The sequence below is a fragment of the Ranitomeya variabilis genome, chromosome 1 (genome assembly GCF_051348905.1).
Source record: "Ranitomeya variabilis isolate aRanVar5 chromosome 1, aRanVar5.hap1, whole genome shotgun sequence".
In the NCBI taxonomy this organism is placed as follows: domain Eukaryota; kingdom Metazoa; phylum Chordata; class Amphibia; order Anura; family Dendrobatidae; genus Ranitomeya; species Ranitomeya variabilis.
Genome location: NC_135232.1, coordinates 20,683,721 through 20,702,393, shown reverse-complemented (window position 1 = coordinate 20,702,393; position 18,673 = coordinate 20,683,721). Strand labels below are relative to the sequence as shown.

General features: G+C 43.4%; 1 protein-coding gene across 1 annotated transcript in view; it reads right to left on the bottom strand.

Annotated features, from left to right (window-relative positions):
* The window catches only part of ARID3C (AT-rich interaction domain 3C), a 172,777-nt gene that overhangs the window by 65,622 nt on the left and 88,482 nt on the right, over nt 1-18,673 (bottom strand). Inside the window, exon 3 of the mRNA XM_077281322.1 lies at nt 5,289-5,361. Within this exon, the coding sequence (XP_077137437.1) occupies nt 5,289-5,361 (73 nt within the window). The remainder of the gene's footprint in view (nt 1-5,288; nt 5,362-18,673) is intronic.

The following is an 18,673-nucleotide window of genomic DNA, read 5'->3' as shown; positions in this document are numbered from 1 at the left end:
CATATCGTCCATTCACAACACTGCCAGTCACTGTTTCACCACGATTATAATGACAAATATGCCTCCATGCATATCCCAAGGAGCACACACAGCGCCCCCTAGCTGCCACGGAGGTCACTACACCACAATAAGAACAGTATTATAGTAGTGATATTCTTGTATATAGGGGCAGTATTATAGTAGTTATATTCTTGTATATAGGGGCAGTATTATAGTAGTTATATTCTTGTACATAGGGGCAGTATTATAGTAGTTATATTCTTGTACATAGGGGCGGTATTATAGTAGTTATATTCTTGTACATAGGGGCAATATTATAGTAGTTATATTCTTGTACATAGGGGCAGTATTATAGTAGTTATATTCTTGTACATAGGAGCAGTATTATAGTAGTTATATTCTTGTACATAGGGGCAGTATTATAGCAGTTATATTCTTGTACATAGGAGCAGTATTATAGTAGTGATATTCTTGTACATAGGAGCAGTATTATAGTAGTTATATTCTTGTGTATAGGGGCAGTATTATAGTAGTTATATTCTTGTACATAGGAGCAGTATTATAGTAGTTATATTCTTGTACATAGGAACAGTATTATAGTAGTTATATTCTTGTACATAGGAGCAGTAATATAGTAGTTATATTCTTGTGTATAGGAGCAGTATTATAGTAGTTATATTCTTGTACATAGGGGGCAGTATTATAATAGTTATAGTCTTGACATAGGGGCAGTTTTACAGTAGATATATTCTTGTATATAGGAGCAGTATTATAGTAGTTATATTCTTGTACATAGGGGCAGTATTATAGTAGATATATTCTTGTACATAGGGGCAGTATTATATGACCTATATTTTGTGTATTACCTCTGTTTCCAGCCTAGGTTCTGTATATATATATAGTCTCTAGGATTGTGTGCACAGTGTGACATGTTGCGGTCACTTATACTCTCCCTGTGTACGGTAATACATATCCGTTCCTGCTCTTGGATCGGGCTGCACTTAGTACATGAATGCTGATTTGCTTCCGGCGGCTCCGGGTTTCAGGTCGAGGTGTCACTCAAGTTACAGAAAGAACCTCTATTTAAATAAAAAATGCCAAAGGACTGGAATAGAAGCCCACAAGGAGCGTGGAGCGCAGGGTAATCCGACCCCGTCCGTTTCCCTGTCTGTTTCCGCTCTGCGGGGCAGAAGACATGGTAAACTCACATGGATGACCCCCTCCCCATTCTGTATATTGACTTTCCTCCTGTAGGGATTTGCTCATTACTTTTTCCATTATTAGCTTTTCTCCAGGCTTGTGAGCAGTGGGCACTGCCAGGACCCCGTGCTCCATGCCCATGTGCCAGGAGAAGTGCATTGTGGGAGCTGAGTGGTGAGGTCACATGTCTCTATGGGCCATCCTCTGATAAGCTGCATGTCGGCCCCTCTGAGGGCGGCGCACAGAGGAGGTGGCGGAGGTGCGAAGAGCGAGCAGCAGGTGTGCACATCACTGCAGACACCAGAGATGACAGAGGAGACGATAGATCAGATCCTGCTCCGCAACCGAAGACGAGCGCACCGCCACTACAGACGTCAGGGACATTGTGCAGTGCCACAACCCTCTTCCTGGACAAGGGACGACATGTCTACCAAGCGTGATCCCACCAAATACCCAAATAATCACCACTGCCTCCTCTTCTACCAAGAGAAATGCTGCAGCCTCCAGAGCTGGAATCTCACACTTCTCCCTGCATCTTCTGTCTCTCAGTAAAGATTTCTCAGGATCAGTAATGTAATGTACAGAGGCTTCTCACAAAATTAGAATATCAAAAAGTTAATTTATTTCAGTTCTTCAATACAAAAGTGAATCTCCTATATTCTATAGAGTCGTTACACACAGAGTGATCTATTTCATGTGTTTATTTCTGTTAATGTTGATGATTATGGCTTACAGCCAATGAAAACCCCAAAGTCATTATCTCAGTAAATTAGAATACTTTATAAAACCAGCTTGAAAAATGATTGCAATATCCGAAATGTCGTCCTACTGAAATGTATGTTCAGTAAATGCACTCAATACTTGGTCCTTTTGCATCAATTACTGCATCAATGCGGCGTGGCACGGAGGCGATCAGCCTGTGGCACTGCTGAGGGGTTATGGAAGCCCAGGTTGCTTTGATAGCAGCCTTCAGCTTGTCGACATTATTGGGTCTGGTGTCTCATCTTCCTCTTGACAATACTCCATAGATTCTCTATGGGGTTCTGGTCGGGCGAGTTTGCTGCCCATCAAGCACAGTGATACTGTTTTTACACCAGGTATTGGTACTTTTGGCCGTGTGGACAGGAGCCAAGTCCTGCTGGAGAATGACATTTCCATTAAGCTTGTCGGCAGAGGGAAACATGAAGTGCTCTAAAATGTCCTGGTAGATGGCTGCGCTGACTTTGGTCTTGATAAAACACAGAGGACCTACACCAGCAGATGATATGGCTCCCCAAACCATCACTGATTGTGGAGACTTCACACTAGACCTTGGAAATCAAGGTCCCAGAGTCTGGAGGAAGAGTGGAGAGGCCACAATCCAAGCTGCTGGAGGTCTAGTGTGAGGTTTCCACAATCAGTGATGGTTTGGGGAGCCATGTCATATGCTGGTGTAGGTCCACTGTGTTTTATCAAGACCAAAGTCAGCGCAGCCGTCTACTACAAAATGTTAGAGCACTTCATGCTTCTCTCTGCAGACAAGCTTTTTGGAAATGGAAATGTCATTCTCCAGCAGGACTTGGCCCCTGTCCACACTGCCAAAAGTACCAATACCTGGTGTAAAAAACAACAGTATCACTGGGCTTGATGGGCAGCAAACTTGCCCGACCTGAACCCCATAGAGAATCTATGGAGTATTGTCAAGCGGAAGATGAGACATCAGACCCAACAATGTAGACGAGCTGAAGGCTGCTATCAAAGCAACCTGGGCTTCCATAACCCCTCAGCAGTGCCACAGGCTGATCGCCTCCATGCCACACCGCATTGATGCAGTAATTGATGGAAAAGGACCAAGTATTGAGGGCATTTACTGAACATACATTTCAGTAGGACGACATTTCGGATATTACAATCATTTTTTAAGCTGATGTTATAAAGTATTCTAATTTACTGAGATAATGACTTTTGGGTTTTCATTGGCTGTAAGCCATAATCATCAACATTAACAGAAATAAACATGTGAAATAATTCACTCTGTGTGTAATAACTCTATAGAATATATGAGATTCACTTTTTGTATTGAAGAACTGAAATAAACTTTTTGATGATATTCTAATTTTATGAGATGCACCTGTATGTACACAGTGACTGCACCAGCAGAATAATGAGTGCAGCTCTGGGTTATAATACAGGATGTAACTCAGGATCAGTAATGTAATGTATGTACACAGTGACTGCACCAGCAGAATAGTGAGCGCAGCTCTGGAGTATAATACAGGATGTAACTCCGGATCAGTAATGTAATGTATGTACACAGTGACTGCACCAGCAGAATAGTGAGCGCAGCTCTGGAGTATAATACAGGATGTAACTCAGGATTAGTAATGTAATGTATGTACACAGTGACTGCACCAGCAGAATAGTGAGTGCAGCTCTGGGGTATAATACAGGATGTAACTCAGGATCAGAAATGTAATGTATGTACACAGTGACTGCACCAGCAGAATAGTGAGTGCAGCTCTGGGGTATAATACAGGATGTAACTCAGGATCAGTAATGTAATGTATGTACACAGTGACTGCACCAGCAGAATAGTGAGTGCAGCTCTGGAGTATAATACAGGATGTAACTCAGGATCAGTAATGTAATGTATGTACACAGTGACTGCACCAGCAGAATAGTGAGTGCAGCTCTGGGGTATAATACAGGATGTAACTCAGGATCAGTAATGTAATGTATGTACACAGTGACTGCACCAGCAGAATAGTGAGTGCAGCTCTGGTGTATAATACCGGATGTAACTCAGGATCAGTAATGTAATGTATGTACACAGTGACTGCACCAGCAGAATAGTGAGCGCAGCTCTGGAGTATAATACAGGATGTAACTCAGGATCAGTAATGTAATGTATGTACACAGTGACTGCACCAGCAGAATAGTGAACGCAGCTCTGGAGTATAATACAGGATGTAACTCAGGATTAGTAATGTAATGTATGTGCACAGTGACTGCACCAGCAGAATAGTGAGTGCAGCTCTGGGATATAATACAGGATGTAACTCAGGATCAGAAATGTAATGTATGTACACAGTGACTGCACCAGCAGAATAGTGAGTGCAGCTCTGGGGTATAATACAGGATGTAACTCAGGATCAGTAATGTATGAACACAGTGACTGCACCAGCAGAATAGTGAGTGCAGCTCTGGGGTATAATACAGGATGTAACTCAGGATCAGTAATGTAATGTATGTACACAGTGACTGCACCAGCAGAATAGTGAGTGCAGCTCTGGAGTATAATACAGGATGTAACCCAGGATCAGTAATATAATGTATGTGCACAGTGACTGCACCAGCAGAATAGAGAGTGCAGCTCTGGGGTATACTACAGGAGGTAACTCAGGATCAGTAATGTAATGTATGTACACAGTGACTGCACCAGCAGAATAGTGAGTGCAGCTCTGGAGAATAATACAGGATGTAACTCAGGATCAGTAATGTAATGTATGTACACAGTGACTGCACCAGCAGAATAGTGAGTGCCGCTCTGGAGTATAATACAGGATGTAACTCAGGATCAGTAATGTAATGTATGTACACTGTGACTGCACCAGCAGAATAGTGAGTGCTGCTCTGGAGTATAATACAGGATGTAACTCAGGATCAGTAATGTAATGTATGTACACAGTGACTGCACCAGCAGAATAGTGAGTGCAGCTCTGGAGTATAATACAGGATGTAACTCAGGATCAGTAATGTAATGTATGTACACAGTGACTGCACCAGCAGAATAGTGAGTGCAGCTATGGAGTATAATACAGGAGGTAACTCAGGATCAGTAATGTAATGTATGTACACTGTGACTGCACCAGCAGAATAGTGAGTGCAGCTCTGGGGTATAATACAGGATGTAACTCAGGATCAGTAATGTAATGTATGTACACTGTGACTGCACCAGCAGAATTGTGAGTGCTGCTCTGGAGTATAATACAGGATGTAACTCAGGATCAGTAATGTAATGTATGCACACAGTGACTGCACCAGCAGAATAGTGAGTGCTGCTCTGGGGTGATTTGCACAGTATGGAGCCATCTCCTACTGTCACTCACCTCTCTTCTGCATGAAGCTGAACAGATCATCCAGGAATTCCTTCCTCTTGGGGTCTTCGTCCAGCTCGTACAACTGTAAGATAAGGCAGAGATTCAGCATTAGTATCTCCCCTGACAGGAGGCGACCCTCAGACTGACCCCCGTCCGGTTCTTTTTTACCCCGTCCATAACTTATAGGACTGAGATCTCACAGACCGTCTGATAGGTGAGTGCGCAGAGGAGGATATTCACATCCCAAAGATGGCGTCACCAATAACACTGGTGTCTATGAAGGGGTGGGTGTGCGGGGCGTTAGAGACCTCCGCTGTGGGTGGAGGACCCCTTTGGTAAGAACTAAGCATGAGACGTCCGCAGGATGGAGGTCTCGGACCACTTATTGTGTGTATGGGTGGGCACAGGCCAATGATTGGTAAGGGGCTCAGGTCCCTGGTGGTGCGTTGGGGGCTCCGTCATTACTAATGGGGATTCCCGCACATGGTGGCGGAGCCCGAGGTCATTAAGTGGTTAAGACATGACAGCTCGGGGGGCCCCGGGGAGCCCGGCCGCCCGCTACCGACAGGTCTGTAATGTATTCTGCAGCTCATGAAGTCTCCCCTATTTACTGACCTCGGCCGGGGAACGATTCCATTATCAGAGCATTAAATATACAACAAGCCGAGATTTAAAGGGGAAGGACAACAATCAGGGCGCCTTTATTTATTTATTTTGCTTAACTTTAAAAAACAAACTTTCCCCTTGAAGGTGCAAATGTCATTTAAAGTTGTGATTGACAGGTCACATGACCAGGCGGTGGGAACGAGCCCCTCTATGGTATAGGTAGAGCGATGCAAGGGCTCAGTATAAATGGGGTGACTAGTGGAGATCTTCACCCTCTTTCATACCCGGAATGTGCGCCAGCCCATTTGCACAAGTTTTCGACCCCCTGCCTGCGATCAGTGACTATCGAGCTGCGGACGCGGCACATGGTCCTGCGCCTCCTCCACCGTTGTGCCGCGAGTGCAGCATCTACCACCGGCAGAGTAATAAACCGTCCTTCTCGTCAGGTCGCCCACCGCGATAAAACACATATAATGAGGCCGTAGCGTTATCAGATCATATAAAGCAGGTGTGACTGGCGGTAATGATCGCCGCTCCGGCCACAGAGACGACTTCCCAAACATAATGAGGTTATATAAGTGAGCAGCGGCTGCCAGAACAATAATTGCCGGGTCAAGAGGCCCTTCGATTTCTTTAATAACTGAGACATACAGATCAATAAGGACAGCTGATCCAGACCGGGGAGGCGCGGACTGAGGAGGCGCGGACGGGCAAGAGGCACGATCAGCCGCAGATGTGAACAGGAGATTGCTCCATTCCTGGGACTTGTACTTGAACTTCGTGGATGAAGATTTGCCAATAATGATAATAAGCCTTGTCTCCTTAGTCATTAATATTGAGAAAGAGGATAGCCTCACCGAAACTAAGTAATGCCTAGCCCATGGACAGAAATGTGCAGGGAGGATAGCCATAAACTAACAGCAAGGAAAAGGAAAGTATACATAGGATAACCTCACCGAAACTCACTAGCACCTAGTCTAGGGAAAGAAATGTGCAGGGAGGATAGCCATAAACTACAAGTATGAAAAAGGAAAGTATAGATAGGATAGCCTCCCCAAAGCTCACTAACGCCTAGCCCGAGGACAGAAATGTGCAGGGAGGAGAGCCAAAGACTACAAGTATGAAAAAGGAGAGTATAGATAGAGAGTTTTGGTGAGGCTATCCTATCTATACTTTCGTTTTTCATGCTGGCAGTCTATGGCTATCCTCCATGCACATTTCTTTCCCTAGACTAGGCATTAGTGTGTTACGGTGAGGTTATCCTATCTATACTTTACTTTTTCATACTGGTAGTCTGTGGCTATCCTCCCTGCACATTTCTTTCCTTAGACTAGGCGTGAGTTTCGGTGAGGCTATCCCAACGCCTGATCTAAAGAAAGAAATGTGCACGGAGGATAGCCACAGACTACCAGCATGAAAAAGTAAAAAAGTATAGATAGGATAGCCTCACCGAAACACACTAATGCCTAGTCTAGGGAAAGAAATGTGCAGGGAGGATAGCTACAGGAAGAACAACTTATTACTAGATCACGGAAAAAAATGTACAGAGAGGATAACCTCACAAGATATATATATGTGGTGTAAGATATATATGTGGTATAGCCACACAGGAAACCACTAGCTCCCAATCCAAGTAAAGAAATGTATATACATTCCTGCTCAAAAGTTTACATACCCCGGCAGAATTTTTGCTTTCTTGTCGTTTTCTTGGAGAATATGAATGATAACACCAAAACTTTTTCTCCACTCATGGTTATAGGTTGGGTGAAGCCATTTATTGTCAGACTACTGTGTTTTCTCTTTTTACATGACAACCCAAAACATCCAAATGACCCTGATGAAAAGTTCACATACCCTGGTGATTTTGGCCTGATAACATGCTCAGAAATTGACACAAATGGGTTTGAATGGCTACTAAAGGTAACATCCTCACCTGTGACCTGTTTGCTTGTAATCAGTGTGTGTGCATAAAAGCTGAGTGAGTTTCTGGGATCCAGACAGACTCTTGCATCTTTCATCCAGCCACTGATGTTTCTGAATTGTGAGTCATGGGGAAAGCAAAAGAATCGTCAACGGATCTACGGGAAAAGGTAGTTGAACTGCATAAAGCAGGAAAGGGATACAAAAAGATATCCAAGGAGTTGATAATACCAGTCAGCAGTGTTCAAACTGTGATTAACAAATAGAAAATCAGAGGCTCTGTAAAAACAAAACCACAGTCAGGTAGACCAACAAAAATGTCATCCACAACTGCCAGGAAAATTGTTCGGGATGCAAAGAGAAACCCACAAATAACATCAGCTGAAATACAGGACTCTCTGAAAACTAGCGGTGTGCCTGTTTCAAGATGAACAATAAGGAGGCACTTGAAGAAAAATGGGCTGCATGGTCGAGTCGCCAGAAGAAAGCCATTACTGCACAAATGCCACAAAGTATCTCGCCTACAATACGCAAAATAGCACAGAGACAAGCCTCAAAACTTCTGGATCAAGGTAATTTGGAGTGATGAAACCAAAATTGAACGTTTTGGCCACAACCATAAACGATACATTTAGAGAGAGGTCAACAAGGCCTATGATGAAAGGAACACCATTCCTACTGTAAAAGCATGGAGGTGGATCGCTGATGTTTTGGGGATGTGTAAGCTACAAAGGCACAGGAAGCTTGGTCAAAGTTGAAGGAAAGATGAATGCAGCACGTTATCAGCAAATACTGGAGGCAAATTTGCACTCATCAGCCCGAAAGCTGCACCTGGGATGTACTTAGACGTTGCAACATGACATCGATCCAAAACACAAGGCCAAGTCGACCTGTCATTGGATACAGCAGAACAAAGTGAAAGTTCTGGAGTGGCCATCTCAGTCTCCTGACCTCAGTATCATTGAGCCACTCTGGGGAGTTTTCAAGTGCGCAGTTCTGCTAGACAGCCCAGGAATTTACAGGAACTGGAGGCTTTTTGCCAAGAAGAGTGGGCAACTTTACCACCTGAGAAAATGAAGAACCTCATCCACAACTACCACAAAAGACTTCAAGCTGTCATTGATGTTAGAGGGGGTAATACACGGTATTAAGAAATGGGGTATGTAAATTTTTCATCAGGGTCATTAGGGTGTTTTGGGTTGTCATTATGACTTAAAAAGAGAAAACACAGAAGTTTGACAATAAATGGCATCACCCAACCACTAACCATGAGTGGAGAAAAAGTTTTGGTGTTATCATTCATATTCTCTGAAAAAAGGCCAAGAAAGCAAAAATTCTGCTGGGGTATGTAAATGTTTGAGCACAATTGTAGAGGATAGCCAGACAGAAATCCGTCAAGTTCTAGTCTAAAGCAAGAAATGTCCAGATAGGATATCCTCACAGAAACCCACTAGCCTCCACTCTCGAGTAAAGAAATGTACGGAGAGGATAGCCACATATAAATCTACTACCTCCCAGTCTAAGAACGGAAAGCACAGACGATAGACTCAGAAGAACTCTAACTCTCAATCCAATTAAATAAATTTATCAAGAGGTTAGTCACATTTCACCACTAAAGATCCAGTAGATTACAAGAAATGTACGAAGAGGATGTCCGCACAGAAACCCACCAACTCGTAAAGGATAGTCACATAGTAACCACTATCTCATCTTCTGTGTACAGAGTATCTGGCATTGCTCCCCCTAAGGGAAGGAAGAGGGACACGGTGAAAAGGCCACGATGTCTTCGCCCTGATGGAAGCTGCAGATGGTGCGCAGGATTAGGATGGAATTCATTTGAATGCAGTCAAATTGGAGAAGCAGAAAAAGCCCGGATCCCGAGGGTAATTATTAGAATTTGCAAATCAAATATCTGCTGGTTCAACAACATTAAAAAAGAATCCGTATCTTCTAGAATATCCACCCACAGTACAGCAGAGTTATGTATATATCAATGGTGGGGTACAAAGTGACACCCCTGCAGGCCATGTGATCAGGACGCCGGATAGGGAGAGTCCACGATTACACAGGCAGCCACGGATAGGACCATGTGGGACTGGTGTAAATATGACGTCTATATAATCTACATGTGGATGAGCCCCAACCATCTTCAACACAATGTGGGACCAGGGAGCATGTGCAGGGGAACCCCATAGAAGTGAACACGGGGCTACCTATGGGACAGGCATGGCACCGTGGCCGCCTTCTTCCTTGGCCCCTTGTGGGCAAGATGGTTGGGAAGTTGATGAAGTCACAGGAATTCCAAAACGAAAAAGGTTGATATTGAGAGGTAGACGATGACTAGAGATAACTACATGGACGGTCTTGATCTAAGAGCTGACAATCTTGCCTCACACTGGAGCACAACCATGACTCCAGGGTGCACAGTTCAAGATCTATACCACGTGCTATGTTTTTTGCCAGAGACCGGTGAACTGACATTGACCCATGAAGGCCCTCCCAGATGATGAGAGCCACTTCCAAGGTTCTGGTCACTGGATTGGTCATCCTCATTTGCTTGTCTGTTTACAGAGAGCGTTCACCGCAGCGGCATGCGTGCAGGTCCAAGCAGACATCGGGCGGCCCAATATGAAAAGCAGGCATCCACCATGGCCCTGACCGGAGGCCGCATGACGTCCACAGCCGCCTTTGCATGGCAATTTCCTTTAGAAATTGATATGGACACTGAACAGGAAATTCAAGGAGACTTAGTAAGACTGGCCACTACCAGGAGAGTTTAACCCTCTAACTGCCGGGGGTGGGGGGCTGCGAGACAAGGGTAGCACCGACCAGGTCAACAAAACTTCACATCTCCTATGCCTACAATGGGAGTGCAGTATGAGGTCTGCTGGTGGAGCAGACTATTTTGAGGGACGGGCACAGTCAAACAGATTTGTGCATTCAGTGATATATAGATGGTTGGAAGTGTTGTAGAACAATGGGGTCTCCATTATTCCCAGAGAAAAGAATAAAGAAAATGCTGCTGCCTCACTGTGTCTCCAACCCACCAACTTCACTCCATAACCAAATGGAAACATATCTGACATTAACTGTCCTCGGTGGTTGATAACTTTCAGAAAAGATGGTAAACTGCAAACTTTTGAAGACTCCTCTAGTCTCTTCTTCAGGCTTAGTGAAAGCTCTCGTCTCTTCTTCAGGCTTAGTGAAAGCTCTCGTCTCTTCTTCAGGCTTAGTGAAAGCTCTGGTCTCTCCTTCAGGATTAGTGAAAGCTCTGGTCTCTTCTTCAGGCTTAGTGAAAGCTCTGGTCTCTCCTTCAGGATTAGTGAAAGCTCTGGTCTCTCCTTCAGGCTTAGTGAAAGCTCTAGTCTCCTCTTCAGGCTTAGTGAAAGCTCTAGTCTCTCCTTCAGGCTTAGTGAAAGCTCTGGTCTCTTCTTCAGGCTTAGTGAAAGCTCTAGTCTCTTCTTCAGGCTTAGTGAAAGCTCTAGTCTCTTCAGGCTTAGTGAAAGCTCTAGTCTCTTCTTCAGGCTTAGTGAAAGCTCTGGTCTCTCCTTCAGGATTAGTGAAAGCTCTGGTCTCTTCTTCAGGCTTAGTGAAAGCTCTGGTCTCTCCTTCAGGATTAGTGAAAGCTCTGGTCTCTCCTTCAGGCTTAGTGAAAGCTTTAGTCTCCTCTTCAGGCTTAGTGAAAGCTCTAGTCTCTCCTTCAGGCTTAGTGAAAGCTCTGGTCTCTTCTTCAGGCTTAGTGAAAGCTCTAGTCTCTTCTTCAGGCTTAGTGAAAGCTCTCGTCTCTTCTTCAGGCTTAGTGAAAGCTCTAGTCTCCTCTTCAGGCTTAGTGAAAGCTCTAGTCTCCTCTTCAGGCTTAGTGAAAGCTCTCGTCTCTTCTTCAGGCTTAGTGAAAGCTCTAGTCTCTTCTTCAGGCTTAGTGAAAGCCTGCAATTTGTTACCATCTTTTCAGTTCACCATTATAAAAGTATCAACCACCAAGGACTTTCAATGTTCAATTTTTTTTTTATATACTGGATAAAACGATACTGTACCCAACTGGAGGCACCAAGGTTAGTGACGGGTGTGGTATTAGTGTACTGTGCGGTGAGGTGTAAAGGACACCCAACTGATGTCTAGGCGGTTGCGTTTGCTCGATTGTTGGGTGGCAGCCTCTTATTGATCTGGCCTCCATATCTTCTAATGTCCTGATAGTTTTTATATGGCTTAGCGATGAATACTTCCCTTCTCCAGTCATCTCCTCCCCCTCCTCATGCTGAAACCACGATTTACAGCTCTCATTTCAGGAATAAAATAGCTTATTTACAACCGGCTCCTTTCAGCCTTGTTGGGACAGCTGTTAAAATTCCTTCCTGGTGTCTCCCTCCCCCTTTCCTCTTTGCTTCTCCTCCTCTTCCCCACATAAGACATTTCTCCGCAATGTTTATAGGTTTTCTGGTTAAGTGATAATACACAGTGGCTCAATGACAACTATCCCATCAATTCAAGATATGTGTAGGAAGTGGAGGACATGAGATCAGAGAAGACTGGTTCTTTACTGTGTTGAGTCTGTAGGCTAAATGTGCACCTGCTACCTGGGATTCTGTTAAGGTACCTTCACACTGAACAACTTAACAACGATAACGATAGCGATCCGTGACGTTGCAGCGTCCTGGATAGCGATATCGTTGTGTTTGACACGCAGCAGCGATCAGGATCCTGCTGTGATATCGCTGGTCGGAGCTAGAAGGCCAGCACCTTATTTCGTCGCTGGATCACCCGCTGACATCGCTGAGTCGGCGTGTGTGACGCTGATTCAGCGATGTCTTCACTGGTAACCAGGGTAAACATCGGGTTACTAAGCGCAGGGCCGCGCTTAGTAACCCGATATTTACCCTGGTTACCATTGTAAATGTAAAAAAAACCAAACACTACATACTTACATTCCGGTGTCTGTCGCGTCCCCCGGCGTCCGCTTCCCTGCACTGTGTCAGCGCCGGCCGGCCGTAAAGGAGAGCACAGCGGTGACGTCTCCGCTCTGCTTTACGGCCGGCGCTTACACAGTGCAGGGAAGCGGACGCCGGGGGACGCGACAGACACCGGAATGTAAGTATGTAGTGTTTGGTTTTTTTTACATTTACAATGGTAACCAGGGTAAATATCGGGTTACTAAGCGCGGCCCTGCGCTTAGTAACCCGATGTTTACCCTGGTTACCCGGGGACCGGCATAGTTGGTCGCTGGAGAGCTGTCTGTGTGACAGCTCTCCAGCGACCACACAACAACGAAACAGCGACGCTGCAGCGATCGGCATCGTTGTCTATATCGCTGCAGCGTCGCTTAATGTGACGGTACCTTTATGGTTTTGGGAGGTAATGGCTCCAGCTGGACATGAACTTTAGCATTTGAGCCATCATTATCCAAATGCCATAGTATAACGACCAATAAACCTTTGAATGAGGCCTGTTATTGAGGATCCTAAAGGTACCGTCACATTAAGCGACGCTGCAGCGATATAGACAACGATGCCGATCGCTGCAGCGTCGCTGTTTCGTCGTTGTGTGGTCGCTGGAGAGCTGTCACACAGACAGCTCTCCAGCGATCAACGATGCCGAAGTCCCCGGGTAACCAGGGTAAACATCGGGTTACTAAGAACAGGGCCGCGCTTAATAACCCGATATTTACCCTGGTTACCATTGTAAATGTAAAAAAACCAAAAAACACTACATACTTACATTCTGGTGTCTGTCGCGTTCCCCGACGTCCACTTCCCTGCACTGTGTAAGCGCCGGCCGTAAAGCAGAGCTGTGACGTCACAGCTGTGCTCTGCTTTACGGCCGGCCGGCGCTCACACAGTGCAGGGAAGCGGACCCGGGGGACGCGACAGACACCGGAATGTAAGCATGTAGTGTTTGGTTTTTTTTACATTTACAATGGTAACCAGGGTAAATATCGGGTTACTAAGCGCGGCCCTGCGCTTAGTAACCTGATATTTACCCTGGTTACCAGTGAAGACATCGCTGAATCAGCGTCACACACGCCGACTCAGCGATGTCAGCGGGTGATCCAGCGACAAAATAAGGTGCTGGCCTTCTAGCTCCGACCAGCGATATCACAGCAGGATCCTGATCGCTGCTGCGTGTCAAACACAACGATATCGCTATCCAGGACGCTGCAACGTCACGGATCGCTATCGTTATCGTTGTTAAGTTGTTCAGTGTGAAGGTACCTTTAGATCTGACAAGATAGACTTTCCTTATTTGTTTCCTTCTGATGTGAGGATAGAGGTACCTGGTAGCCGCTTATCTCCCCTGTTCTACTGAAATAATATTCAGCATAGCATGCGTGCTCGACTCCTCTGGCAATCTCTAAGAGAGCAAAAGTATTGTCCTCAGAAATCCAAGCAATTCTCATGCTCTAAAATTCAGACATTATTTCTCAAGCCCAGAGATTCAAGTGTTTCTTCTTGAGTCCTGAGATTCAGAGGTTTCTTCTTGCATTCTAGGATTGAAATGTTTATTTTCGAGTCTAAAGGCGGAGACGATTCTTCTTGAGTTGTAGGTTTAACATGTTTCTTCTCAATCCGTAAGATTCAGACATTTCTTCTCAAGTCCTAGGATTCAGACATTATGTCTCAAGTGTTAGAATTCAGATATTTATTCCCAAGTCGCCTGATTCAGAAGTTTCTTTTCAAATCCTAGGATTCAGATGTTTCCTCTTGAGTTCTAGGATTGAGCAGTTTACTCTTAAGTCCAAAGATATTGACATCTCTTATCACGCCCTAGGACTGAGATACTTCTTCTCAATTCAGTCCTGGGACTGAGATATTTCTTCTCGACACCTAGGATTAAGTTGAGTCCTATGGTTTATATATTTCTTCTTGAGTTGTAGAATTCAGACTTCTCTTCTTGAGTCCTAGGACTGAGATGTTTTTCTCGAGTCCTAGGATTCCGATGTTTCATTTTGAGTTATAGTTTTGAGATGTTGCTTCTCGAGTCCTGGGACAGAGATGTTTCTTCTTAAGTCCTAGAATTTATATGCTTCTTCTCAAGTCCTAGGATTCAGACATTTATTCTCAAGTGATAGAATAAAAATATTTCTTCTTGAGTCCTAGGATTCAGAGGATTGTTCTCATGTCCTATGATTCAGACATTTCTTCTCGAGTTCTGAGGTTCAGAAGTTACTCTTTAGGTCCAAAGATTCAGACTTTTTTTGTCGAGTCTTACATTTCAGATGTTTCTTTTTGAGTACTGAGATTCAGTTATCTGTTCCACAGTCTTGAGATTCAGATATTTCTTCTAGAGTCCTGAGATGCAGATGTGTATTTCAGAATCTTGAGTTTCAGCTGTTACTTCTTGAATCAATAATTCAGATGTTTCTCTTTGAGTCCAAGGATACTTCTCAAGTCCTAACATTCAAATGAACTTCTTGAGTCCTGAGATTTAGATGTTTATTTTTGAGTCCTAGGATTCAGAGGTTTCTCCTCGAGCTTGTATAGTCTCAACCATGTTTGTGTAGGTTTCCTATGGGTTTCCGTTCACTCCATAAGTCATACTGAACACAATAGCTGATGGTAAAATGCTGGAGCCCTGACATACAGATGTGTCTTCTTCAGTCCTGCGAGTCAATTCTTTCTTTTCAAGTCTTAGAATCAGAAATTGCTTTTTTAGTCCTGAATTTCATGGGTTTTTTTTCCTCACATTTTCAAATTTATATTTTTCTTCTTGTGCCATGAGATTCAGGTGTTTCAAGTACTAAGATTTCAGAAGATTTTTTTTCAGAATTCCTGAACTGCAATGTTACTTCTCTAGTCCTGAAAAAAAATATACAATAGGGAGAATAAGTATTTGATAACGGCCGATTTTGCAAGTTTTCCCACCAACAAAGAATGGAGAGGGCTGTAATTTTTATCGTAGGTACACTTCACCTGTGAGAGACAGAATCTAAACATAAAAACCAGAAAATCACATTGTATGATGGTTATATAATTAATTTGCATTTTATTGCATTAAATAAGTATTTGATCCCCGACCAACCAGCAGGAATTCTGCTCTCACAGGCCTGTTAGTTTTCCTGTAAGAAGCCTCCTACTCAGCACTCATTACCTGGATTAATGGCACCTGTGTGACCAAGTTACCTGTATAAAAGACACCTGTCCACACACTCAATCAGGGTTCTGTACCGAATATTAAGTTCCGTTTTTCTATTGTATCAAATATTTCATAAAATAAAATGCAAATTAATTATGTAAAAAAAATCATACGATGAGATTTTTTTTTTTTTTTTTAAGATTCTGTCTCTTATAGGTGAAGTGTATTTACGATAAAAATTACAGACCTCTCCATTCTTTGTAGGTGGGAAAACTTGCAAAATTGGCAGTGTATCAATTACTTATTCTCCCCACTGTAAATGTTTCCTCTCAAATTCTAAGATTTAGGGTTTTTTTCTCGAGTTCTGAGATCTGATGTTTGATTTTCAGTATTAAAATTAACATCTCATTTGCTGTGTTGTCAGATTCAAATATTAAGATTCGGATCTACAGACTCAGATGGCACCTGTTAAGTTCTAGGCTTTAGATATTTCTGGTCAAGTAATAAGATTTGGATTTTTCTTCTCCAGTTGTGAAATTCGGATATTTTTTTTCTGTTCCTAAGATTTAGATGTTTCCTCTCATATTCTGAGATTCAACTGTTTCTCTCAGAGTGGTGAAATTCCGTTATTTCTTGTCTAGTTTCTAGAGTCTGCTGTTACTCTTCAAATCTTGAAATTCAGATGTCACATCTCAAGTCCTAAGATTTAGACATCAGTTCTTGAGTCCTGAGCTTCAGGTATTTCTTTTTGGATTCCTTACATTTTAAAGATTTTTTTCTCACATCTGAGTAAGCAGATTCTAAATTTTTGTAGGTAGTCCTGAGATTCAGATATTTCTTCTTTAGTTATCAGATGTAAATGTTTCCTGAAATTTAGATTCTAAAGCCCAGAGATGCAGATGTTTCTTCTCATGTCCTGAGATTTAGCTGTTTTTTTTTCTGAATCTTGAAATTCTGTTTTTTTTTGTTAAGTTATGAGATTTAGAGGTTTCTTCTTGAGTCCTGTGAGTCAGGTCTTTCTTTACGAGTCCTGAGATTCAGATGTTACTTCCGAGTCCTGAGATTTAGATGCTTCTTCTCAAGACTTGAGAGTCAGGTCTTTCTTTATGAGTCCTGAGATTCAGATGTTTTCTAGAATCTTGTGATTCATCTGTATCTTCCTGAGATTAAGTTATTTTTCTTGAGTTTTCAGATTCACATGTTGTCTTGATTCTAGCGATCTAGATTAATCTTCTCATGTTTTGAGATTCAGATGTTTTTTTCTTGATTCCTCACATTCAGATTTTCCTTCTCGGATTCAGAGATTCAAATGTTACTTCCTGAATACTGAGATTCAGACATTTCTTTCAGAGTTCAAAGATTCAGATGTTTTTCTTGAGTCCTGAGATTCAGATGTCCCATCCTGAGACTCAGATGTTACGTCCCCAGTCCTGAGACTCAGATGTTACGTCCCCAGTCCTGAGACTCAGATGTTCCGTCCCCAGTCCTGAGACTCAGATGTTCCGTCCCCAGTCCTGAGACTCAGATGTTACGTCCCCAGTCCTGAGACTCAGATGTTCCGTCCCCAGTCCTGAGACTCAGATGTTCCGTCCCCAGTCCTGAGACTCAGATGTTCCGTCCCCAGTCCTGAGACTCAGATGTTCCGTCCCCAGTCCTGAGACTCAGATGTTCCGTCCCCAGTCCTGATGTTTCTTCCCAAGTCCTGGGATTCAGAAATTTCTTCCCAAGTCCTGGGATTCAGAAATTTCTTCCCAAGTTCTGGGATTCAGATGTTTCTTCCCAAGTCCAGGGATTCAGATGTTTCTTCTCGAGTACTGAGATTCAGATGTTTTTTTTTTCTCAAGTTTGGAGATTCAGATGTTTCTTTCCGAGTCCAAACATTAACATTTTTATCTTTATTCCTGACATTCGGATGTTTATTTCGAGTCCTGATATTCAGAAGACTTTTCTTGAGTCCTGAGATTCAGATGTTGTTTCTCAAATCCTGAGATTCAGAAGTTTTTTTCTTGAGATTTAGAGGTTTCTTTTCAAGTCCAAGCATTAACATTGTTTTCACAATTCCTGAGATTTGGATGTTTCTTCCCGAGTCCTTAGAGTCAGATATTTATTTTTGAGTCTTTGGATTCAGATGTTTCTTTTTGAGTCCTGAGATTCAGATATTTCTTTTCGAGTCCTAAGATTAAGATGTTTTTCTTGAGCGCTGAGATACAGATGTTACTTTCGGAATTCTAAAACTTTTTTTCTCAAGTGCAGAAATTGCAAAATGTGGTCATCCAGATTGAGTCCTAAGATTCAGGAGTTATTTCTAAGTTTCACTCAACTCAAACCAAAATTTAATTAGTTGTACATGATGCTGCAGAAACAGGTTTCTACAACTAGGAGGCAGCGTGATCCGTATGGTGAAAACATAAAAGGAGACTTACGTTGATGCGAAGGCCTTAGTGTTCGGTGTGGGGTGGATCAGGGATCTCCAGCTTTAGTACCGGGGACACTAGATACCAATGATTCTGGTACGGATACCCCCAGTGCGTATGATCCAGTGAAGGAATGGACCATCGTCGTACATATGCAGCTGCACGTCCCTGGCACTGAGATGGTTAACCCTACATTATTTAGCAGCCAGTGAGACGAGAAGTGACGGCCTGGCCATATCTCCTCAGGAAAGGACATGTTATTAATAATTCACTGTGATGTAGAGGATCACATGTGAGGTCTCCCAAGAAACCGGGGTCTGATGTAAGCACCCATGTACAGGGCCACTTCTGACAGTGCAGCCCCCAGGGGCTTTCCCACACACCCCA